Source organism: Neoarius graeffei, chromosome 13 (assembly GCF_027579695.1).
Source record: "Neoarius graeffei isolate fNeoGra1 chromosome 13, fNeoGra1.pri, whole genome shotgun sequence".
NCBI lineage: Eukaryota > Metazoa > Chordata > Actinopteri > Siluriformes > Ariidae > Neoarius > Neoarius graeffei.
In genome coordinates, this window is record NC_083581.1 from 45,814,935 (window position 1) to 45,840,592 (window position 25,658).

The following is a 25,658-nucleotide window of genomic DNA, read 5'->3' on the forward strand; positions in this document are numbered from 1 at the left end:
ATAATAAAACAACAGTCGTGCAGGATATACAACACAAGCACGTGTGTTAATTTGTGGAGTTTGTTTAGTGGTGCACTTTATATTTTGAAATGAGATGGACTGAACTCTGGGTGATGTAAAGAGCACTGCAGTGAGGTGACATTTTGATAAGAACACATTACACACACTGTCCCAAGCGCTATACACCACTTAGCATTTCACTCACACACAAAGCAGAGGCTGACAACGACTAACAAAAAGAGACAAACAAGCAATTAAAATAAGGGTGAGATGACCTATAAACTGTGACTCACTGACCTTGTCTATGTGCTTATCTGTCTCTCTCGCTCACTCACACACACACACACCCCTGCATAAACACTAATCAAAGGTCAAATCACTACAACATTGGCACTGAATATTAACTAGTGCTACTGTTTAGAAGTCGCACAGGCTGTGTTCCAATACTGCATATATTTACAGTAGACTCAGGTGTGTGCACGCGCATACTGGTTACCTTGATGACAAACAGAGGGGCACTTGTGGTTCCGACAGCCCAGCGTTCTGCCACAATTCAGATCACATGGTGGACAGTTACCTGGGCAACACTACAACAGACACACACCTAAAGTATTACGAAAAGCAGACTATTCCAAGACAACATTATGCAAGAGAGTGTGTGCGTGTGCGTGCGAGAGAGTGAGTGAGTGAGTGAGCGTGAGTGATCACCTTCCTTTTGCACTGGTGTCTGTTGCAGCTGCGCATTTGAGTGCATTTAGACTCACACAGATACTCCTTATGGCAGGGCATGCGCCTGGTGTAGCGCCCACACCGACACTGCTTCTCCACCTCCTACACACACAAAATTTCATAACATGTCCCCTATTGGTGAAACCTGGAACACTGGACAGGCCACAGAAATTAAGAGAGAGTGTAACAACATGAGCAGAAGTGTGCGCACGCGTGTGTGTGTGTACCTGGCGGCAGGTCTCACAGGGTCCTCTATGGCAGCGCATTGTACAGGTGTGTAAGCCACAGTCCAGTTTCTTTTCACAGGTGTCACCACAAGTAGGAACGTCAGCTGTACATGGTAATGCACACTCTGACACACACACACACACATTAATAAGGCACTACAATATACAGGTAGATGTGTGTGTGCGTGTGTGCGCGCACTCACTGCTCTTGCCACATGGACAGGTACGGTTCTCTGCACGAGGACATTCTCCACACACACCTGTGTGACACACTCGCTCACACGTGTGGTTCCCACATGGCAGTGGCTGGCCACACACCTGCACAGGTAACACACAGGAGGTTATACTATAAACATGAGATAGGAGATTGTACATTCAAAATGTGAGAGGTCAAAGGTCACCTGGTCACAGTGCCACACGGGACTGGCACACTGACGCTCTGCCTTCTTCCTGCCACACACACACTTCTGCACGCTCACTCTCGGACATGGCTCACACTCACCTGTGAAAGGAGAGAGTTACCAGTGTGTCCAACAGATGTCCGAGAGAGAGGGCAGGGTGTGTTACCTGTGACACAGATGTATGTGCAGGTTTGGATTTTGTGTGTGTTACCCATGTGGCAGATGTGTGTAGGTCTCTGAGAGACTGATGGTGCAGGTCTCTGTGAGACTGATGGTGCATGGTATCTGCAAGACAGGTGTGTGTAGGTGCCTGTAAGGCAGATGGTGTGCATTACCTGCGTGACAGGTGTGCGCACAGATGTGAATCTTGCAGAGTAAGGTGCGGCCACAAATCTTCCCACATGTCCAGGCTTTATGACTGCAACGGCGTGGGACAGGGGCGGCTTTCCCACACACACATGACACACTCACCATCTTTGGACATGGGGGACATGGACCTAAGAGACACAGACAAAATATTTAAAAAAAAAATAAATACAAAAATCAGTCAAATATATGAGCATAACAGTGTGCATGCGTATACCTGGATGGCAGAGCAGAAGGCAGCGATGTCCACATGGAGGTTTAAACTCTCGGTCACACACCTGTCCACAAGAATGTGGGAGGAGCCAAGGGTCAGGATCAGGCTCCACCTCCTTCCCACAGTAACAGTAATAGCGAGTCGGAGTCTGCTGAGGGGTATACTGATATCTACATTTAGGACTGGAGGCAGGAATCGGAGAGAAAGAGAATTAGGTTATATAGAGACTCAGTGTCCATGATAATACTGCACATACTAAGCATAACAATATATTGTACCGTCAATAACCACCATATGCCAAAAATTCATCCAGCTGTGCTCTGAATGGTCAGTATGCTGGGTACAATTCAGCCGTATTATGACTGGCTAGTGAGTGCTAGATGTATTCTAAGTATGGTCTGATTAACAGGTGCTACCCAGCTGTGTTTTGATTGGTCAGTTCCTCACCAGGGCCAGGGGTGATCTTTTTTACCAAAATCCTCATCTGTTATTGAGGAAACAAGGAAGATGGAGTCTTTAGCCCATTTCTGAATACATGGGATGTGGAAGATACAATAACAGCCGACACAGCTCCAAACCTGAGAGGAAAGAGGACAAAAATGGAAATGAATTAACTCCTGACGATGTCCAAATGTGTTTTCTGCATGTGCGTGCCTCACCGCTTGTGTTCTTTTCACAGAGGCGATGCAGATGAGGCAGGTAATGGCCCCAGACTGGAAAGCCTCATTCAGGTACTGACGAGTACGCTCCAGGTCTGACACATCTCCTCCTGAATGACCCCACACACACACACACACACACACACAATGTCATAACTGCCTCAAATATAAAATCCCATGATTTTCTGACAATCCCATCACATCACCTCAAACATTTTGGCTAAAAATAATAATAATAATAATAATAATCATGATTATGCTAAACAGCTAGTGAACGTTCAGCTGAAAACATCATCAGAAGTGATGATGGCTCTTCATGTCTTCCTTTATATCTACACTTCAACTGCAATAAATAGCACCTCAATTTTATATTATAGTAAATAAGTACTATATAGCTCTGGGAAAAATTAAGAGATCACTGCAAAATTATAGTGGTGCTTGAAAGTTTGTGAACCCTTTAGAATTTTCTATATTTCTGCATAAATGTGACCTAAAGCATCAGATTTTCACACAAGTAGATAAAGAGAACCAAGTTAAACAAATGAGACAAAAATATTATACTTGGTCATTTATTTATCAAGGAAAATGATCCAATTTTACATATCTGTGAGTGGCAAAAGTATGTGAACCTCTAGGATTAGCAGTTAGTTTGAAGGAGAAATTAGAGTCGGGTGTTTTCAAATCAATGGAATGACAATCAGGTGAGAGTGGGCACCCCGTTTTATTTAAAGAATAGGGATCTATCAAAAGTCTTATCTTCACTACACATGTTTGTGGAAGTGTATCATGGCACGAATAAAGGAGATTTCTGAGGACCTCGGAAAAAGCGTTGTTGATGCTCATCAGGCTGGAAAAGGTTACAGAACCATCTCTAAAGAGTTTGGACTCCACCAATCCACAGTCAGACAGACTGTGTACAAATGGAGGAAATTCAAGACCACTGTTACCCTCCCCAGGAGTAGTTGACCAACAAAGATCACTCCAACAGCAAGGTGTGTAATAGTTGGCGAGGTCGCAAAGGACCCCAGGGTAACTTCTAAGCAACTGAAGGCCTCTCTCACATTGGCTAATGTTCATGAGTCCACCATCAGGAGAACACTGAACAATGGTGTCCATGGCAGGGTTGCAAGGAGAAAGCCACTGCTCTCCAAAAAAAACATTGCTGCTTGTCTGCAGTTTGCTAAAGATCACAGGGACAAGCCAGAAGGCTATTGGAAAAATATTCTGTGGACGGATGAGACCAAAATAGAACTTTTTGGTTTAAATGAGAAGTGTTATGTTTAGAGAAAGGAAAACACTGCGTTCTAACATAATAACCTTATCCCATCTGTGAAACATGGTGGTGGTAGTATCATGGTTTGGGCCTGTTTTGCTGCATCTGGGCCAGGATGGTTTGCAGTCATTGATGGAACAATGAATTCTGAATTATACCAGCAAATTCTAAAGGAAAACGTCAGGACATCTGTCCATGAACTGAATCTCAAGAGAAGGTGGGTCATGCAGCAAGACAATGACCCTAAGCACATAAGTCGCTCTACCAAAGAATGGTTAAAGAAGAATAAAGTTAATGTTTTGGAATGGCCAAGTCAAAGTCCTGACCTTAATCCAATCGAAATGTTGTGGAAGGACCTGAAGCGAGCAGTTCATGTGAGGAAACCCACCAACATCCCAGAGTTGAAGCTGTTCTGTACGGAGGAATGGGCTAAAATTCCTCCAAGCTGGTGTACAGGACTGATCAACAGTTACCACAAACATTTAGTTGCAGTTATTACTTTGACAAGGGGGTCACACCAGATACTGAAAGCAAAGGTTCATATACTTTTGCCACTCACAGATATGTAATATTGGATCATTTTCCTCAATAAATAAATGACCAAGTATAATATTTTTGTCTCATTTGTTTAACTGGGTTCTCTTTATCTACTTTTAGGACTCGTGTGAAAATCTGATGATGTTTTAGGTCACATTTATGCAGAATTATAGAAAATTTTAAAGGGTTCACAAACTTTCAAGCAGCACTGTAATCACAGCTTTCATGAGTCTTGGAATGCTCTCCACCAATCTCTCACGCTGCTCGAGTGACTTTTTATGCCACGTCTAGTGCAAAAATTCAATCAGCTCAGCTTTGTTTAATGGCTTGGGAGCATACAGTGGGGCAAAAAAGTATTTAGTCAGCCACCAATTGTGCAGGTTCTCCCACTTAAAAAGATGAGAGAGGCCTGTAATTTTCATCATAGGTACACTTCAACTATGAGAGACAGAATGGGAGGAAAGAATCCAGGAAATCACATTGTAGGATTTTAATGAATTAATTGGTAAATTCCTCTGTAAAATAAGTATTTGGTCACCTACAAACAAGCAAGATTTCTGGCTCTCACAGACCTGTAATAACTTAATAACAGATCGCAATACAGCGATCGCAAAACAGATCGTAATAACTGTAATAACAGACTGAATCTGCAATAGGTAAGCAGCTTGGTGTGAAGAAATCAACTGTGGGAGCAATTATTAGAAAATGGAAGACATACAAGACCACTGATAATCTCCCTCGATTTGGGGCTCCATGCAAGATCTCACCCCGTGGGGTCAAAATGATCACAAAAACGGTGAGCAAAAATCCCAGAACCACACGGGGGGACCTAGTGAATGACCTGCAGAGAGATGGGACCAAAAGTAACAAAGGCTACCATCAGTAACACACTACGCCGCCAGGGACTCAAATCCTGCAGTGCCAGACGTGTCCCCCTGCTTAAGCCAGTACATGTCCAGGCCCGTCTGAAGTTTGCTAGAGAGCATCTGGATGATCCAGAAGAGGATTGGGAGAATGTCATATGCTCAGATGAAACCAAAATAGAACTTTTTGGTAAAAACTCAACTTGTCGTGTTTGGACGAGAAAGAATGCTGAGTTGCATCCAAAGAACATCATACCTATTGTGAAGCATGGGGGTGGAAACATCATGCTTTGGGGCTGTTTTTCTGCAAAGGGACCAGGATGACTGATCCGTGTAAAGGAAAGAATGAATGGGGCCATGTATCGTGAGATTTTGAGTGAAAACCTCCTTCCATCAGCAAGGGCATTGAAGATGAAACGTGGCTGGGTCTTTCAGCATGACAATGATCCCAAACACACCATCCAGGCAACGAAGGAGTGGCTTCGTAAGAAGCATTTCAAGGTCCTGGAGTGGCCTAGCCAGTCTCCAGATCTCAACCCCATAGAAAATCTTTGGAGGGAGTTGAAAGTCCGTGTTGCCCAGCGACAGCCCCAAAACATCACTGCTCTAGAGGAGATCTGCATGGAGGAATGGGCCAAAATACCAGGAACAGTGTGTGAAAACCTTGTGAAGACTTACAGAAAACGTTTGACCTCTGTCATTGCCAACAAAGGGTATATAACAAAGTATTGAGATGAACTTTTCTTACTGACCAAATACTTATTTTCCACCATAATTTGCAAATAAATTATTTAAAAATCAGACAGACAATGTGATTTTCTGGATTTTTTTTCCTCGTTTTGTCTGTCATAGTTGAGGTATACCTATGATGAAAATTACAGGCCTCTCATCTTTTTAAGTGGGAGAACTTGCACAATTGGTGACTGACTAAATACTTTTTTGCCCCACTGTACATCTTCCTCTTGATCACATTCAAGAGATTTTCAATGGGGTTCAGGTCTGGAGATTGGGCTGGCCATGGCAGGGTCTTGATCTTGTTCTTGTGTTCCTCCATCCACACCTTGATTGACCTGGCTGTGTGGCATGGAGAATTGTCCTGCTGGAAAACCACAATCTTCAGAGTTAAGGAACATTGTCAGAGCAGAAGGAAGCAAGTTTTCTTCCAGGATAACCTTGTACATGGCTTGATTCATGTGTCCTTCACAAACAAAAATCTGCCCCATTCCAGCCTTACTGAAGCACCCCCAGATCATCACCGACCCTCCACCAAATTTCACAATGGGTGTGAGATACTGTGGCTTGTAGGCCTCTCCAGGTCTTTGTCTAACCATTAGATGACCAGGTGATGGGAAAAGCTGAAAATTGGATTAATCAGAGAAGATACCCTTACTCTAGTCCTCTACGGTCCAATCTTTATGATCTTCAGCAAACCTCAGCCTGGCTCTTCTTTACTTCTCATTAATGAAGGGCTTTTTTTCTAGCTTTGCATGACTTCAACCCCACCTGGAAGAGCCTGTTTCAAGCCATCCTCACCATGCACTTCACCCCAGTTGCCATTCTCTTTGTAGGTCATTTGATATCATCCTACAGTTGTTCAGCGACATTCAAAGGAGGAGTTGATCACTGGTCCTACTGCAAGAGGATAGTGATGACCACAGCAGTGGGTTTTTAAAAAAAATATATACTTTTCCTCATTAAATTAGATTTGGTTCAGGCGATCACCTAATCAGTAACTCAATTAAGTAAAATGCAGGCACTGGTGCCATCTGCGGGGGGCACGGACCTTTTTGACCCCCCAAAGATAAAGTTGGGGGGGCAAAAACACCCCAATAATGAAAAAAGTAGTAAACAGTACAGATGAACTCATGTTAACTGACGATTGAAACCACCTAAACAAATAATAGCCTAGCTTTGAATGCAAAATAAGTAATCTATAGAAACGTCACCTAAAATGTTATGATCGGACATGACCCGCCCCCTTTTCCACTTGCAATATTCCAATGGTTGGCAGTGAGTGATTGACAGGTTGCACTACGCAAAATTTACACGTCCTTTAGTGCTTTGCGCAGACTTAAGACCTACCTGCGGAGCACCATGACTGCTCCGAGACTGAATTACTTGGCTGTTCTTTACACACACAAGGAACATACAGACCACATTGATTTGAAAAAAAATTACCAATGAGTTCAGCGCTTGTGACAGAAGGAGTGATGTTTTTGCGAAGTTTTAGGGCTGATGGGCTATTAGGGTGAATATGATTTTCTCATGTTCATGAATATGATTTTCTCACTGCCTACTTGTTAATTTCCGTCGCCATGAAAGAGATGTGTTGTTAAAGTTTGTAAGTAAGATTAAAATTAACTTTGTCATATCCATTAACTCTTAACAGAAACTACATTCATGTACAGTTGTCTGCCGAATTCATCTCAAAGAAAATTGCATGAAACTAAATTTGTTTATTGAATAAATTGTGTTTCATACAATGTTTAAAGTCGTGAGATTTTTTAATGCATCATAATAAGTTATCGTTAAAATGGGCGCTTCCCACTTGCAATGGTGAATAGTAATGAATGAAAATGACTTACAACTGAGTCTTTGATATTCAACTACATACACTGCCGACGTCATGACGTCACGGTGCAAGAACATAATTCTGACCCCCCCAATGTTGACATGAAGTTGGCGCCTATGAATGCAGGTGTGCTTGTGTTGGAATTCCAGCATGGCTGCCATACATCAAGATGCTGATTTAAGAAAAAACTGAAGTGGTCTCTTAAATTTTTCCAGAACTAGCCATCTAATATAACACATACACACAATAATACGTGACGAGTCATGGAATCCACGGACACATTTCGGCCGAAACAAATCCGAGAAAATCGCAAAAGAAGCATTAATTAATTAATGCTTCTTTTGCGATTTTCTCGGATTCGTTTCAGCCGACATGTGTCTGTGGATTCCATGACTCATCACATATAGATGCAGTGTTTTACTGGGAAATACACCACTCATTTTTCATACAAGCTACATCTGGGACATGAAGAACCAAACCTGTGACAATATGTCACTTGCGATGAAATCAAAGAATTGTTTTGATAAGTTTGGGTACTTTTTGTTTATGAATGTGTCTATACAATAAATAAATAAAAAAACATCACACGTTGGCTTGAAGATATGAAGTTTATCATCTTGTGTTGAAAAACTTGCATTTTTCATACTAAATACATCTTGGATGTGAGTGAAATATTTTCTGATATTTCACTCCAATGACGTCACTTCCAACGTTTTCTCGCTGACTAGACACTTGTTGTCAAAATGGCGAACCGGTTCAAAATTAAAATTCTTTTGATTAACTTGCTTTTTTTGGTGGATGTGTCCATATAATATAAAAAAAAACATTACATGGTGGCACAAAAATATGAAGTTTATCTTCTCATGTTGAAAATATTTTAAACTCACTCATGAATATATTCACCACTCAAAGATAAATTTCATATCTTTGCGAAACCATGTCATATCGTTTTTTAAAAAAAATATACATTTACACACACACACAGGGTATCTGCACATTTTTCAAGTACAAATTTTTTTTTTTTTTTTTTTTAAAGATATTTTTTTGGGCTTTTTGCACCTTTATTGGATAGGACAGTGTAGAGACAGGAAATGAGCGGGAGAGAGAGACGGGAAGGGATCGGGAAATGACCTCGGGCCGGAATCGAACCCGGGTCGCCCGCATTCATGGTATGGCGCCTTAACCACCTGAGCCACGACGCCCCCTTCAAGTACAAATTTAAAGACTTTTAAGACCTTTTCAAGACCTCTAAATGGAAAAATTAAGACTGCACCATGGCAAAGAAAATGATAAATACGACAACTTAAAACTGTTTTCTGCAATAGTTTTTTTTTTTTTTACTAACTTTAAGAAGAATGCACACAATTGGTGAACAGGGTGCATCAATGGCAACTGTTAGGCATGCAAACAGCTGAAGCAAAGTCGTGTGTTTTGGGCCTGCAGAACTACTGTAGCAGCAAGGAGAAGACTAGTGTTTACTGGAGAAAACACCATGAATCATTTCAAAAACGAAAACAATAAACGGCAAGTAGAACCAGCTGAACAACCTTAGCCGGCATTATTTCAATCCCCAAAGATTATCTTTGATGATGTGTGATTTTGTGTCCGACAGCAAAATCAGTCTGAGCGTCGTACAGTATACAGCTGGCTGAGGAAGTTCTCGAGTATCTTCTGCATTATAGCAGGTAACAACATAAACCTGTTTATGCAGTCATACAATCATCAGAGCGTTACATTAAACACAGAAAAACAACTGTCACCTTTCATAACCATTATCAATATTAATCAATGTGTTGTAATAACTGTAAACTAATTATCATCAGTGCAATTGTTATATCAATGTTCATTATTAAAAAATAATCATTAATTATTATCTATAATCCATGAATAATTGTTTGTATTACTACTACTACTAATAATAATAATAATAAACTACTTTTTTAATAATAATAAAAATTAACTCAATCTTAACATTTTAATAATCACTACTTATTAAGATATTAATAACAGAGTAGCAATTATTACAATTCAGTATTATTAATTACTACTTAATTACCCCCCACTGTAACCCTAGCTATGTAATAGGCGAGAGGCCGAGGGCTACAGTAATGGAGATCGGCGCCGCCCGATGCGCCATATGGCACGGGAAGGACTTTAGACTAAATTATACTAAAATAATAAGTAGTGATTATTAAAATGCTATAAAATTGAGTTACAAGATTAGTTAAAATTATTATTAAAAAGTAGTAATTATTATTATTAGTAGTAGTAGTGATACAAACAATTATTCATGGATTATAGATAATTTGTTTTTAATAGTGAACACTGATATAACAATTGAACTGATAATAATAATAATAATAACAACAACAACATTAAAAACAAGTATTACTAGTAGTATTATTGTTTTTTATTATTATTATTATAATAGTTATTTTATATCAATATTCACTATTTTAAAAAATTATCTATAATCCATGAGTATTTGTTTGTATTCTACCAATTACTACGTTTTAATAATTTGTAATAATTTTTAATAACAATTTTATAACATTTAATAATCCCTAGTACTTATTAATCACTAATTCATAAGTAGTAATGATTAATAATCAATAATAATTAATATTACTACTAATTATTATTAGTGGTTGTTAATATCATTCTTATTATTATATTAAAAACACTGTTGTAGACGATAAGTAATAAAACAAAAACTTTTTGGACAAATAATTTATATTGTACTATATTTAGGGCCCGAGCCCGAATGGGCGAAGGCCCTATTGCTCTTGTAAGAGTTCACTATTCTTCTTCTTCTTCTTCATTTTTCTCCGCTGTTGGGCCATTTTCGGGGCGCTTGCCATGGGCGAAAATGCACGAAATTTGGCACCAGTTCCGAGAATTGCCACCGCTACTCAGAACCAAAAGCCCAAACTTGGCCGGGGCTCAGTGCCTCTATAGCGCCCCCTAAGTCGTTGTGATTTTGGCCTCCCGCATTAAGGTGCCTGGTTGCCATATAGTTTGTAGTAGTGGCATGCCTTTTGGTACGCATATGTATCTCACTAAGCCGGGCAAAAATGTAATGCCAATGCATTAGCCACGCCCAACAGGAAGTGAGGTAATTTCACTTTTGTGCGAAATGCATGGCCACGAAGACGGCGCAACTCCTCCTAGACCGTTCATAGGAATGTCACCAAAATTGATACACATCATCTACAGACATGGCTGACAAAAGTTACTAAATACGTTTCACGTAGGATAAACCGTTCAGAAGTTATACATCAATCAATTTTCACTTCAAAATTTTACATGCTTAAAAATTCATAAATCTTCTAATTGCTCAAAACTGCTCATACTTCACACGCAAATCACTCATTGGGCTTCTGACATGTTACCCAATTTCTGTGATATTTCGCCACTGGGGGCGCTATTTTTGGGCAAAAAATCCAATCTTTCCTCAAATTTGGTCAAACTTCACGGCCACCCTCTTACTACCTCCCATGTCATGTATACCACATTCTGGGAATTTTCGTCCATGGGGGGCGCTGTTTTTGGCCGACGCAATTTCTCCAAAACGGGTTTTTGGTAAATAATTCCATAATGCTTTTCCTTCACACCACTACCTTGTGATAGTACGTTGCTGTTGTAGACACTTATTTTTCCATCTCATAATCGCTCATGTACAGCATAGCGCCACCTACTGACATGGGAAAAACCAAAAAATTTATTCTTCAAAAATCTATATCTCATCTTCTATTTACTCAATTGTCATCAAACTTCATACGCAAACTCTTCATAGGTCACCTGACATATACGCCAAATTTTGTGCACTTTCGCCCCTGGGGGTGCTGGTTATGGCAAAAATTATATTGCAGCTTCTGATTTGTCAAACTTGGCAAGCAAACTCTTTACAAGACCCTTATTGGGGCGCTTGCCATGGTCGACAACGCTCGAAATTTTGCCCCTTTTTCTTAGACTGCCACCGCTACTGAGAACCAGAAGCCCAGATCCAGGCGGGCCTCAGGGCCTCTATAGCGCCCCCTAACGTGTTGTGATTTTTGCCTCTCGCATTAAGGTGCCTGCTTGGCATATAGTTTCTAGTTATTATTATTATTATTAGGGCCCGAGCACCGTGCAGTGCGAGACCGTATTGTTTTTGAAGGATTATTATTATTATTATTATTATTATTATTAGGCCCCGAGCACTGTACAGTGCGAGACCCTATTGTTGCCATGTGTCCAATTCTGTGCTTTGTCGCCATTGTGGGAGTAATGTCTCTTGCCGAAGAAGCTGTGGAAAGTATTTCGCGGGGACGCATGCCCCCGCCCCCCTTGGCCGCTGGCGCGAGGGCCCGTCAAGGCCGCTTGCGGCTTTAATTAGGGCCCGAGCCCGAAGGCCCTATTGCTCTTGTAAGAGTTCACTATTCTTCTTCTTCTTCTTTATTTTTCTCCGCTGTCGGGCCATTTTCGGGGCGCTTGCCATGGGCGAAAACGCACGAAATTTGGCACCAGTTCCGAGAATTGCCACCGCTACTCAGAACCAGAAGCCCAAACTTGGCCGGGGCTCAGGGCCTCTATAGCACCCCCTAAGTCGTTGTGATTTTGGCCTCCCACAATAAGGTGCCTGGTTGCCATGTAGTTTGTAGTAGTGGCATGCCTTTTGGTACGCATATGTATCTCACTACGCCGGACAAAAACGTAATGCCAATGCATTAGCCACGCCCAACAGGAAGTGAGGTAATTTCACTTTTGTGCGAAATGCATCGCCACGAAGACGGCGCAACTCCTCCTAGACCGTTCATAGGAATGTCACCAAAATTGATACACATCATCTACAGACATGGCTGACAAAAGTTACTAAATACGTTTCACGTAGGATAAACCGTTCAAATGTTATACGTCAATCAATTTTCAATGCAAAATTTTACATGCTTAAAAATTCATAAATCTTCTAATTGCTCAAAACTGCTCATACTTCACACGCAAATCACTCATTGGGCTTCTGACATGTTACCCAATTTCTGTGATTTTTCGCCACTGGGGGCGCTATTTTTGGGCAAAAAATCCAATCTTTCCTCAAATTTGGTCAAACTTCACGGCCACCCTCTTACTACCTCCCATGTCATGTATACCACATTTTGGGAATTTTCGTCCATGGGGGGGCGCTGTTTTTGGCCGACGCAATTGCTCCAAAACGGGTTTTTGGTAAATAATTCCTTAATGCTTTTCCTTCACACCTCTGCCTTGTGATAGTACGTTGCTGTTGTAGACACTTATTTTTCCAACTCATAATCGCTCATGTACAGCATAGCGCCACCTACTGACATGGGAAAAACCAAAAAATTTATTCTTCACAAATCTATCTCTCATCTTCTATTTACTCACTTGTCATCAAACTTCATACGCAAACTCTTCATAGCTCACCTGACATATACGCCAAATTTTGTGCACTTTCGCCCCTGGGGGTGCTGGTTATGGCAAAAATGATATTGCAGCTTCTGATTTGTCAAACTTGGCAAGCAAACTCTTTACAAGACCCTTATTGGGGCGCTTGCCATGGTCGACAACGCACGAAATTTGGCTCCTTTTTCTTCGACTGCCACCGCAGGCGGGCCTCAGGGCCTCTACAGCGCCCCCTAACGTGTTGTGATTTTTGCCTCTCGCATTAAGGTGCCTGCTTGGCATATAGTTTCTAGTTATTATTATTATTATTATTAGGGCCCGAGCACCGTACAGTGCGAGACCCTATTGTTTTTAAGGATTATTATTATTATTATTATTATTATTATTATTAGGCCCCGAGCACCGTACAGTGCGAGACCCTATTGTTGCCATGTGTCCAATTCTGTGCTTTGTCGCCATTGTGGGAGTAATGTCTCTTGCCGAAGAAGCTGTGGCAGGTATTTCGCGGGGACGCATGCCCCCGCCCCCCTTGGCCGCTGGCGCGAGGGCCCGTCAAGGCCGCTTGCGGCTTTAATTAGAATTATTGTATTTTCTGGAGTTCTTTTTAATTGAGTTTTGAAATAAAGGTTGTTTATATATTTATATTAAACTTAGTACAATAAACAATTAATTATGTAAAAAAATGATGCTAATCACTATTATTAGTAGTATGTCCTAAGTCCCATTTTCCACCTGACTCTTGTGCGCATGCGCGAACCCCCCTGCGTTTCACTCCGGAGTGCTTGACCTCTAACGCGCGCGCCTCGTGTCCGTGAAAAGCCAGTTTCCCAGTCCGCCGTGTCCCTAGCGCTACGGTACCGTCTTTAAACACATTTGTGCGATCCAGCGCTTTTTATCGCAAACGATTCTTCTCCTTATTTGGGGGGTATTTGTCATCCCCCAACCACTTGTCGTCAAACAGACATCTTCCCATAATTATCAACGCTTTCTAGCGCCCACGTAAGCTACCTGCGCATCTCTCACTCTTCACAACCACCGCACTGCCTCCAGTAGCCTCCTAACGTTAGTTCTTGATCTACAGAATGCACATAAGACGCACAGAACCAATGCTGCCCCCAAAAGGTACACTGGTCACTTTTAAAATTACGGTTAAAAAAATACCCCAAACCGGATGGAGACATTTCACTCGTTCGGTCCAATATTAAATTTAATACCTCCCTTTCGAAAATTCCAGTCATTCCAAACAATTTAAGACATTTTAAGGCCTTGAAAACCGAAAGTTGTATTTAAGACTTTTTAAGGACCCATGGGAACCCTGCACACACACAATTTTGCTTTTGTTTTTCAAATTAAAATAAAATTTGTTTACAATGCCATACAAAACAACATGTTTGAGGCTCAAGGAGGAAGAAAAGAACCGATCACAGGGATGTCTGGCAATCTTTTTTGGTAAAGAAAAGCATCTTTTTAATCACGGATTATAATGTTATTTTTGCATAAATGTTATAAGCATTCTATTTAATCTTATTGAATAGAAGTGTAGCGAATGAAAATGCTGACAAAACGATCAATGCTGACAATCGTTCCAATCAAGACTACTATAACTTTTATATTTGTGTTGCGTTTCACAGGTTTAATGAAACAGATGCTCCACTACACTGCATTAATAGTGAGATGTGATGGATGATGGCTGCTTTTTTGTCATAACTATTCTAATCAAGACTTCCCTCGCATGCCATCACTATTGATCCCCCATGTCTACTCCTGCTCCAGCACACCTATACTAATGAAATGCAGATGAGTTTAAGATCATCTCTGACCCGTCTGACTGGTGTACGTGGTGAGAGTTGACTCCAGGATTCGGCCTCGCTTCCCAAGCACTTCATCATCATCATCATCATCAGAGGATGAGCTGTACTGATTCTCAGCCAATCTCTGTGCAGTGGCCTGGTTGGACTTCCTGATCTCATCAAATTTGGACTGAGAGGATGCAACTGGATACGAGACATGGACGGGTGTGTTAGGAGTGAAATTTCAGCATGATGGTGTTATGACATAACTCTTACCTGTTGCCAGGTGATGCTATGATGTCACTCTTACCTGTGCCAGGTAACAGTTCTGCTTTGGATACTGTTGTGACGGCAGAACCAGCCCTCCCTCGCCCCATTCTCCCTCCACCCTCCTGCCTCTGGGGTTGCCATGATGACACATCACCCACAGCCTGACCCCGGCCACGACCCCGGCCCTGCTGTCGCCAAGCAGGCTCCATAGAGGTTACCTTGGTAACAGAAATAGAGACAATAAGGAAGGGAAAAAAAAGCATAGAACTCATAGGCTGCATTTCAAATACTCCCTAGGTAAGTGCACTTAAGGGCTGATGACACGAACATGACTCTATGCAATTTCTTAAATAAACTATACAACATGGCAAACATGTTAGATTTCTGTTATAATTACGTGAAAAGAAGCTGTTGTTACGCAAATATCCAACTTTTAATTGCACAGTGCAAGAAAACTGGGTCCGCGGCTCGCGGCCATGTTGTGACGTCAGCGGAAGAACACGCTGCGGTTCACTGGCTGTTCTACTCTGGTTCTACTCAATGGAAATGGCGCATGAAAATGCTGGTGAACTCTCCAGTGCTAGCTCTTCCTCTTCTGGGAGTCTAGAATTGTGTTGATCTCTTCCGAATAGAATCTATGATAGCCTACCCTCTTTACCCTTTGCCTCTCGTTGCTAGGCGGCAGTTACATGAAAGCCGCAAGCTTTCACAAGCAAATACATGACTGATATCACGCCGACTTTATGATTACATTTATGATTATCATGTAGAATCTATAGCTCTACGTACCTTTATCTTGTGTCATTTCACAACACGTGTTCTGACAGGAGGACTGTCTTTGGATCCGGCATAGCTACTAGTAGACCCACTCCGGAATACTGGCAGTGTTGCCAGATTGGGAGGTTTCCCGCCCAGTTGGGCGGTTTCAAGTGCATTTTGGTGGGTTTTGAACATATTTTGGGCTGGAAAACGTCAGCAGTATCTGGCAACAGATACTGCTGACGTTTTCCAGCCCAAAATATGTTCAAAACCCACCAAAATGCACTTGAAACCGCCCAACTGGGCAGTAAACCTCCCAATCTGGCAACACTGTGTAGGCACTGCTGATGGTAGTAACACACGTTTGTGCTGAACTGAACACCCAAGAGATTCTTTCAAGCTTGGAAGGGTGTCAAAACAATCCAAATCGAAGTGTTCAGAGCACAGGACGGATGTTGGTGAGGGCTCCCACTTGTCACGAGTGCGCCTGACTTGCTTCACCCACTTCGCATGCAGCTCGGGATCTCTGGGAAACTTGAATAAACTTACCCCATCCTTGTGGGTTTTGGAGCAAAAGCCGGCAACACAACGCGAAGGCATAATAACTATATATATATATATATATATATATATATATATATATATAAAATAATGTATAATAATGTATAATAAAAATACTAATAATGATAAACTGAACACCTGTCGCATCAACAACAAACTGGTAAGTTAGGAAGAAGGTTCTTTCGCTGACGTCATATAGCTCCTCCTCCTCCTCCTGGGTGCTGCAGCCCTGTCAAATTTGCCCAAATAGCCGCGTTTATCATCATAACTTGTAAAATAGGCGCCTTCGTGAATTAATATATGGATCATCGGGAATTACTTTTTATGTTATAAAACATCGCCAAAGATGTCAAAAACGTGTCATCAGCATTTTAAAGGTACACTGAGTACTACCTGGGATTCAGCTCCCTAAAATATGTATATCGGGTATGAGATGCGTAAATCAAGACGTCAAGAATTTAGGTTCTTACTCTCTATCCAAGTGCACTACATGGAGTATATTAATGGCTCCTACACCCTATGTAGTGCACTAGACATACAGATATGTTTGAGATTTAGCATTCTTATGTCTAAGTAAGTGCACTAGAGGTTACGTTTTTCTACAAAAGTATTAAAGCATTAAAACACACAGACTAAAAAGTTTGAAAAAGCGAATATTTACTTTGCACACTGATAAAACAGCTAATTGGGATTATATTAAATAACTCAAATCGCACTAATATTCAGCAAATTCGTTCAGGTAGTATTAACATCTCCCACCCGTATTTCGACAATTCCCGCCTCCACCTCGAGCGCTGGGTACTCACGAGCACCTCGACGATTGGACGCCTTCACTGTCCATTTGGTGCGCTGCGCAGGTGTACAAGATGAGGCAGCAGGAGGCGGGACTTGCCAGAAAACAGTTAGGAAAAACAACTCGTGTAATGCGGGTCTAATCATTCGAACTCACCAAGCTAACTGGGTAGCCTGTTAAGTTCTGAAAATTTTGCGAAACTGCGAATTAGCTGCAAAATTTTTACACACGCACTTCTTTATTCATCTGTGTACTATGCTGTGAAAGAACGTTGTGATTTTTGAAGAGATTTTATTTCTCTAAACCTACCGGTTTGTGTCACAAGCTCGTAGCCTGGTAGCTAGGTCCCCACACGCATGCGCAGTCTGAACGGGACGCAATGCATGATGGGAAGGGAAGTCCTTTACCGACTCATTTGTCATTCCAGTAAATAGGAAAAATGTGACTTGAAAACTACAATTTCCGGTTTTATCCAGGAAAAACGCAACGTGTCCTGTACAAGTTTACTTTTTCGTCATGCGAGATGGCTTTTTTTTTAAAGAACATATCTTCCGTTGGTGAACCGCGCATGCGCGAAAATTTCGCCTGTTGTTTCTCTTGCTCTCTGTTTGAGCGCCATTTTGTGGATAGTTGCAGAATCGTCATGGTAGACAAATTAAACAGATATTTCAGCGCCTGAACTAAACAATTGCCTGCCATTACGACAGAGATTACCTTAATCATAGTAACCATTTAATGGCTAGTTATGATGGTCTCAGAAAATGGCATTCTCCAACAGTAGCGAGCTAATTTAGAAGAAGCAGCCTTTGCCACATGTACAACCCCTGGCAAAAAATATGGAATCACTACTCCTGGAGGATGTTAATTCAGCTGTTTTGTAGCACAAAAAAAAATCACAGATATGACACAAAATTATTTAATTTAACAGCTGAACATTCTGGCTTTGTAAAATATACCTCAAAAAATTGAATTAATTTTTTGTAATTAATGGCACATTTTTTTTCAAGATCAAGTAGAAGAGAAAATTATGGAATCACTCAATGATGAGGAAAAAATTATGGAATCATAAATTAAAAAATCACAATTAGTACTTTGCTGTACCTCCTCTGGCTTTTATGACAGCTTGAATTCTTTGAGGCGTGTACTTCACTAATGAAAAACAATATTCTTTATCAGTCAGGTTCCAACTTTCTCGTATAAGAGTTGACAGATCAGTTTTGCAGGATGGAGCCTTGTCATGGACTTTTTTTTTTTTTTTCCAATTTCCACCATATATTTTCAATTGGATTGAGATCCAGACTGTTTGCTGGCCATGCCATTGAGTTGATCTGCCTTTCCTGAAGAAAAGTTTTAATGCTCTTTGCTCTGTAGCAAGATGCATTATCATCCTGAAAAATGACTTCATCACCACCAAAAGTACTTTTGATTGATGGAATGAGAAAAGTGTCCAAAATTTCAATGTACACCTGTGCATTTACTGTAGAGGTAATGACTGCCATCTGCCCAGGTCCTTTACCTGACATCCAACCCCATATCATCAATGACTGTGGAAATTTGCTTGTTTTCTTCAGGCAGTCATCTTTATATGTTTCATTGGAACAGCACCAAACAAAAGTTCCAGCATCATCTCCTTGGCCAATGCAGATTCATGATTCATCACTGAATATAACTTTCATCCAATCACCCACAGTCCACGACTCCTTCTCTTTAACCCCTCTGTAACCTTGTTTTCTTCTGTTTAGGTGTTAATGATGGTTAACGTTTGGCTTTTCTGTATGTAAATCCCATTTCCTTCAGCCGATTTCTTAAATTTTGGTCACAAACATTGACTCCTGTTTCTGCCCATTTGTTTTTCATTTCTTTTCTTGTGCATTGTCTATTTTCAAGGCATCTTGCTTTGAGTTTCCTGTCCTGATGCTTTGATCTACCTGTATGTTTCCCTTTTACAACCTTCCCATTTTGTTTGTACTTGCTCCAAATTTTAGACACAGCTGACTGGAAACAACCAACATCTTTTACCACACTCCGTGTTGAATTACCTTCTTTAAGGAGTTTTACAATCCTTTCCATTGTTTCAACTGACAGCTCTCCTGTTGGGGCCATGTTTTCTGTCAATCAGCCAGGTGCAACAGCTCATTCAGGTCTACAAGCAGTCTCTTTTAACTGCAGACTAATTTGCACATTTAGGCTTGTTCGGATATTTGTTTTAGAAATGCAAGTTATAGCTTGATTCCATAATTTTTTCCTCATCATTGAGTGATTCCATAATTTTTTCTTCTACTTGATCTTTAAAAAAATGTGCCATTAATTACAACAATTTCATATAATTTTTTTAAGTATATTTTACAAAGACAGAATGTTCAGCTGTTAAATAAAACAATTTTGTGTCATGTCTGTGATTTGTTTTTTTGCTACAAAGTAAAACAGCTGAATGAACATCCTCCAAGAGTAGTGATTCCATATTTTTTGCCAGGGATTGTACACTCAAGCACAGTGAAATTTCTCCTCTGCATTTAACCTATCTGAAGCAGTGAACACACACAAGTGAGCAAAGAGCACACACATACCCAGAGCAGTGGGCAGCTATGCGACAGTTGGGGGTTAGGTGCCTTGCTCAAGGGCACTTCAGGGGAAAGTGCTGTTCATTCACTCAACTGCCCTTGTGGTTTTCCTGCCGGTCCCGGGAATCAAACCGGCGACCCTTTGGGCCCAAGGCTGCTTCTCTAACCTTCAGACCATGGCTACCCTCTAGCTAGTTAACATGAAGTAAGCACTTGAATTGTGGACCGAAGAAAATCAGAAAATTGTAATAATACACACTATGGAACTTTGTTAGCACAGCTTCAGGCTGGAAATGTCTCAGTGATAATTCAATCTGTAAACACTAATATTCAGCACACAGAAAAAGAGTTGAAATGACAAAAGATTACCTAAACTTGTCTTTAAACATTTTATGTACAACTTTACTTGCAGTTACAGAGATATGGTACCTCTTTTGCAAAATTATTTATTTATTGTCAAACAGTACATTCAGGAAAAAGTTGGTTTGGCATGTATCTACAATTTCCAAGGTGAAAATAGCGATATATACTTGTCCAAAAGAAGTAAAATGCTTTGCAGTTCAAATGGTACTTAAAATATAATACATTCCAAATAATGGTGTTGTGAATTTTGGACTGTTTATCTAATTATAACCATATGATGTTCAAAACGGCAATAAAATACTAAATGGTATATAATTCCATGGTATACAGAATTGTTCTCTGGGTTTTGGTTTTAGTTGGGAATCTTTGTTCACATGGAATAAAAACTGCTTTAAGCTGTGTCAGATGAAGCCTCCTTTAAACTTTTCATTTTCCCTTTCTCCATTCAATGTTCATTCTTCTTTAATCCCCTTATTCACTGCTTAGAAATCCACAGAGTCACTTCTCTTTGCCATCACTGTTTTTTATTTTTCATCTTTCTTCTCTTTCTCAGGAGGAGACGGAATCACCACCTCTGTCTCCGTCATCTCGGTGAAGGTGACCCCGGCGGAGGTGGTGATTTTGTTCTCCAGTCTGGTAACCCGTCTCTTCAGGCGGCTCTGCGTGGCCTCATGTTGAGCAAGTAAACGAGCGAAACGTGTCTGCATGTCGTCCAATATCGTGCCAATCTTTACTACTTTCTCCTCCATGTCCTTAGGGTCTGGCCCCTGTTTTGCCACCTCAAGATCCAAGAGGTTGTCCTTAAAAATATACACACAAATGATGCACAAAAATCAACAAGACATAATGATCACATTTAGTGAGCTAAAGGCTCTAGCTGTAACTTAAGATGGTACCTTAATAAGGCTCAAAACTCATGTAGTAAATACTTTTTTGCATGTTCTTCTTAGAAAATACCTTAAGTAAATGACAGGGTTGGTGTATGAGTTCCTCTAGAACCTATGGGATTGCACAAGTTTCTCAGAGGGTGTAAGGCTACATGTTGGGATGGAATAATCTTCTGTTCTTTAGCCTTACATTTATCATCTATTAGATGACCAGCGCTTGTAAAGCAGGTTCCTTCATTTTCCTAAATGGTTTTAAGGAAGTTCTTAATGAAGTGTCTAAGGCCAGGAGCATTATTTATTGTTATTGATCATATCACATCTAATCTCATGCAGTATTTCATTTATTTTATCATTTAGATTCCAAAAAAAAATGGGCCTAATTTCAAATCATCATACCTTCATGAGAATCTGGCGCCCCTTTTCCTCCAACATAGCCTTTGCATCTGGATACTCAGTCAGTGCCTCCATCAGGTCGTCCTTGGAAAGGCAGAACAAATCAGAATATCCGATGCTGCGTATGTTGGCTGTTCTTCGGTTTCCAGCTTTGCTGCCTTTGATATTGAGGATGCTGATCTCGCCAAAGTAGCTTCCATCGCTGAGGACAACAAATTGTGTGATGCCATCATCAGCCACCACAGCAAGCTTTCCTTCTTTGATTATGTACATCTCACGGCCAATATCACCTTTTTTGCAAATATAATCACCAGGACTATAAACTTGTGGCTGGAGCTTCAGCACAAGTTCAACCAAAAGTCCTGCCTCGCAATCTGCAAAGATTCTTACTTTCTTAAGAGTGTCCAAATGCACATTGATGGCAATTTCTGCTCTTAACTTGTCTGGAAGGTATTTAAGCACTTCCCTCTCATCTACAGCCTTTTTATTGGTCCAAAGGTAATCAAACCATTTGATGACGCGTTTCTCCAGGTCCTTGGTCACATTACGAAAACTCATGTACTGCTTGATGGCATCAATTCGTGCTTGAAAATCTGCTCGTGCTGCATTCATGTTTGTGATCATGGAACCGACATTACCAACGATTGTAGCAAAGATCAAAACTCCCACTAGGAAGTCTGTAACCACAAAGAAGTACTCAGAATCCTTCTCAGGAGGTGGTGTTTCACCAATAGTGGTCAAGGTCAAAGTGGACCAGTACATGCTGTATGCATATTTCCTCACCAAACGGCCAAATTCTGGGTCTGTAGTATCCGGATAGACAAACCTATCAGCCCCAAAACCGACAGCTTTAGAGAATGAGTAGTAGAGACAAGCGTTCCAGTGGATGATGATGACAATGTACATGACAAGGTTGGAGATTCGGAAGACGTTGGGAAAGTTGGTCCTTGTTTCTGTGCGCTGGAAAAACTCAAAGAGGCGGTTGACCCGGAAAAGCTTGTTCATGCGGATTTCAGGGTACTTGAGACCAACAATAAAGTAACAAATGTCCGTGGGAATCATAGAGATGAGGTCCAGCTTGAACTGGATACTCTCCATGTATCGTGCTCGAAGTTTTTTTTCATCTTTAACCAGCAGACCCTGCTCCAGATACCCTACAATTACACATCGTATAAGTATCCACTGCAGTTTAGTTATTTAACATTATAGGTGTCACACAGATGTGCTCACCTGTTCTTGTCCTGAAGAACATGTCTGCCAGGTAAACCAGGTCTGCTAGAAAATCAGTGATGAACCAGTATATTAAATAATCGTGCTGTAACTCCTCAAAACAGGCTCTAAACAAGAGAACAGACAACCTTAAACACTGGCCTGATCACCAGCATAGAACCTTGAAAACATGCTAGAATTTATAATAATTGGGTCTGGTAAATAAAAATAGTGTTGCATACCTGGCAATAATTATAACCCAGTTATACATAACAGGACATGTGATGATGAAGAGCCAGTTGTAATACGTGTTTCCTGCAGGATTGATGACATAAAGCTCCTTTGGCCTGATCGCATATCAACAAAATAATATAATGAATCAGCAGTACATGTTCCTTCACACAGTTATAGTGTACAATATAACCAGACAAAACAATGCATACTCCTCTTTCGCCTTCTTCTCCTTTTCTTTTTCCTTCTCCTTTTCTTTCTCCTTTTGCTCTTTGTCCTTCTTCTTCTCCTTCTTTGCTTTCTTTTCTTTTTTCCTGCAGTAATAGTCACAATCAATCACACAGCTGAGAAATATAACAATAAGAGAAGCAGTGAGTTTCTCCTCACGCATGACAAGTGCTTACTCTTTTTTCTCCTTTTTTTCTTTCTTTTCTTTCTTCTTTTTCTCTTTCTTCTCCTCTCTGTAAAGGAGGAACACCACAGCATCGATTACCCAGGTAATATCACTGTAGTGTGTGTACCTGACATGGTGTGTGTGTCTCTGTGACTGTGTGTATTAGTCTCTTGATTGTATAGTTGTATAACAGTGTGTTACTCACTCTTCATTGTTGTTGCTGTTGTTGACATTGAAAAGTGCACCAGCACCAGAGCATTGCCTCTTCCTTGAGACAAAACACACACATCATCATCATCATCATCATCATCACCACCACTTAGGCTGTAGTTATTGATTATCAGCACTGTAAGCGATCAGTGCAGGTCATAAATAATTAATCAAACAGCAAAAAGCCAAACAGGAATTAATTAATAAGACTACATAAATAAAAATGAATTTAAATTCAGTCATCAAAGGTGAGCCATAAGATGGATGTGTTGCTCACGTCATGTCCTCTGTGTCACCCACAATAACCTCCTCCACCCCCTCGAGGAGGATTATGGGAGGAACAAGTGGCTTCACGATATTTGACATGGCAGCAGCTTGGCTAAGCCACCTGTTAATCAAAACAAAAAACGAAGTTGTTGGAATTTATTGAATCAACTCCGATTATAGCTGGAAATGCTGATGTTTATAAGGCAAAGTTCAAAGCTGAATTAAGGACACTTTTCTGAAAGAAATCATATGAAATCTAATCATGTGAAATAAATTTTTATTATTGTATTTAAAATACATGACTTCAACATGTAGACTGTCATTAATTCAAACATGAGTTTTAAATTAAAAATGTTTACAACAAACATTAATACAATTTAATAATACAACAACGACACCATTTTAAAAATACATATATGTAATTATGATGTTTGAATTTATCCATTTTTTAAAAACTTTTTAATAAGAATACTAAAATCATGTGACTGTATTAATCTTTAGTAGGCTGACAAAGAACTTGCCAGCCGATTGGCTGAGCTACCTGTCAATCAGTCACTAAAGAGAAGTTAAAAGAGTACATAACCAAACTATGACTTTGGACTTTAAATAGTTGTTATGGGTTTAAACTAGAAATCTACTGACTTTACATTAATCTAGATTCTGAGCAAAAAGTGTGAAGACACAAACACATTTAAACAATAATAATTTACCTTAAGAACAAACTGAAATTTAGACATAAACTTGTTTCTGCAAGGATGTTTTTAAAACTGCACAAATTATGTTGAATAAATGCAAAAATGTCTTTAAGGATAAGAAACAACATTATATGCGAATAACAGATTAAAGTTTGTATAGTTTAATATTTAAAAATATAAAAAAAATTATAAAACAAAATAGCACCTGTATAACTAGGAAATAATTTATGAATGCTATGTAAATGTTAAGAAGATGACTTAATAGTTAGTCAGAAATTAACTTATTTGAATAAATATGGAATAAAATGAAGTAACTTCAGATTAATTTATTTATTCTTAACAAATTCATCTAAAATGGTTGTAAAGTGTAGAATAAAGGATAATCCACTCACCTAACGCTAGCTTAATCCACTGCCCACTACACACCCGTGTGCAAGTCCTCCATCACTGGTACACATCCATACAGGTACAGTACATCAGAGTGGACATGAAGTCATCATCTCACACACCTACACATAGGCTCTCACACACTATAGAAAGGCAAAAATAAATATAACTGATTTTGGTGTTTTTTGGCAGCTGGTGACATGGCCTCCATCCAGCTGACAGTGGATTTCAAACTGGGAAAGTGGGCTGGGGGATTAGACAGGACACACACACACATGCACATCAGTGCCTCTAAATATGGATGAGCTTCGTAACAGAACAGCTGAGATAGATAGATAGATAGATAGATAGATAGATAGATAGATAGATAGATAGATAGATAGATAGATAGATAGATAGATAGATAGATAGAATAATATATGTAATATATATTATTTATGGAAAGTCTTCTACAAATGAACAGAAAGAAAAGTTGCAAAAGTCAAATGAAAAAGAGTTTAAAATAAATCTGCAATTGTTAAACTGTAAATTAATAATGAACAATTATTAACAATATATATCTGGACAATGAAATCATTAATTAATGAGTGCTCTCTAAGTTAACTTTATCTAATTTGCTTTTCATGACTGAGGTTCAGAACTGTTCA

At 40.1% G+C, this 25,658-nt stretch overlaps 2 protein-coding genes across 3 annotated transcripts in view; both read right to left on the reverse strand.

The window, feature by feature from the left end:
* nfxl1 (nuclear transcription factor, X-box binding-like 1) overlaps positions 1-17,774 on the reverse strand; it is a 35,857-nt gene extending 18,083 nt beyond the window's left edge. The window contains exons 1-12 of one of the 2 annotated variants that reach the window (XM_060937845.1): positions 17,724-17,774; positions 15,342-15,519; positions 15,062-15,235; positions 2,597-2,706; positions 2,385-2,515; positions 1,941-2,119; positions 1,693-1,854; positions 1,358-1,458; positions 1,160-1,274; positions 957-1,081; positions 709-831; positions 497-587 (exon numbers count right to left, since the gene is read on the reverse strand). In XM_060937845.1, coding sequence (XP_060793828.1) covers positions 497-587; positions 709-831; positions 957-1,081; positions 1,160-1,274; positions 1,358-1,458; positions 1,693-1,854; positions 1,941-2,119; positions 2,385-2,515; positions 2,597-2,706; positions 15,062-15,235; positions 15,342-15,510 — 1,480 coding nt within the window. In that variant the 5' untranslated portion in view covers positions 15,511-15,519; positions 17,724-17,774. Of the gene's footprint in view, positions 1-496; positions 588-708; positions 832-956; positions 1,082-1,159; positions 1,275-1,357; positions 1,459-1,692; positions 1,855-1,940; positions 2,120-2,384; positions 2,516-2,596; positions 2,707-15,061; positions 15,236-15,341; positions 15,520-17,723 lie in introns of those variants that run through there. The other variant, XR_009656167.1, reaches the window with a different exon arrangement.
* Positions 17,775-20,862: 3,088 nt separating this feature from the next.
* cnga1b (cyclic nucleotide gated channel subunit alpha 1b) lies at positions 20,863-24,028 on the reverse strand. The gene is given in 8 exon segments (XM_060936663.1): positions 20,863-21,138; positions 21,622-22,772; positions 22,849-22,955; positions 23,070-23,174; positions 23,271-23,372; positions 23,463-23,519; positions 23,658-23,687; positions 23,913-24,028. Coding segments are annotated over 8 exon segments (1,944 nt in total).
* Between the last annotated feature and the right edge of the window lie 1,630 nt (positions 24,029-25,658).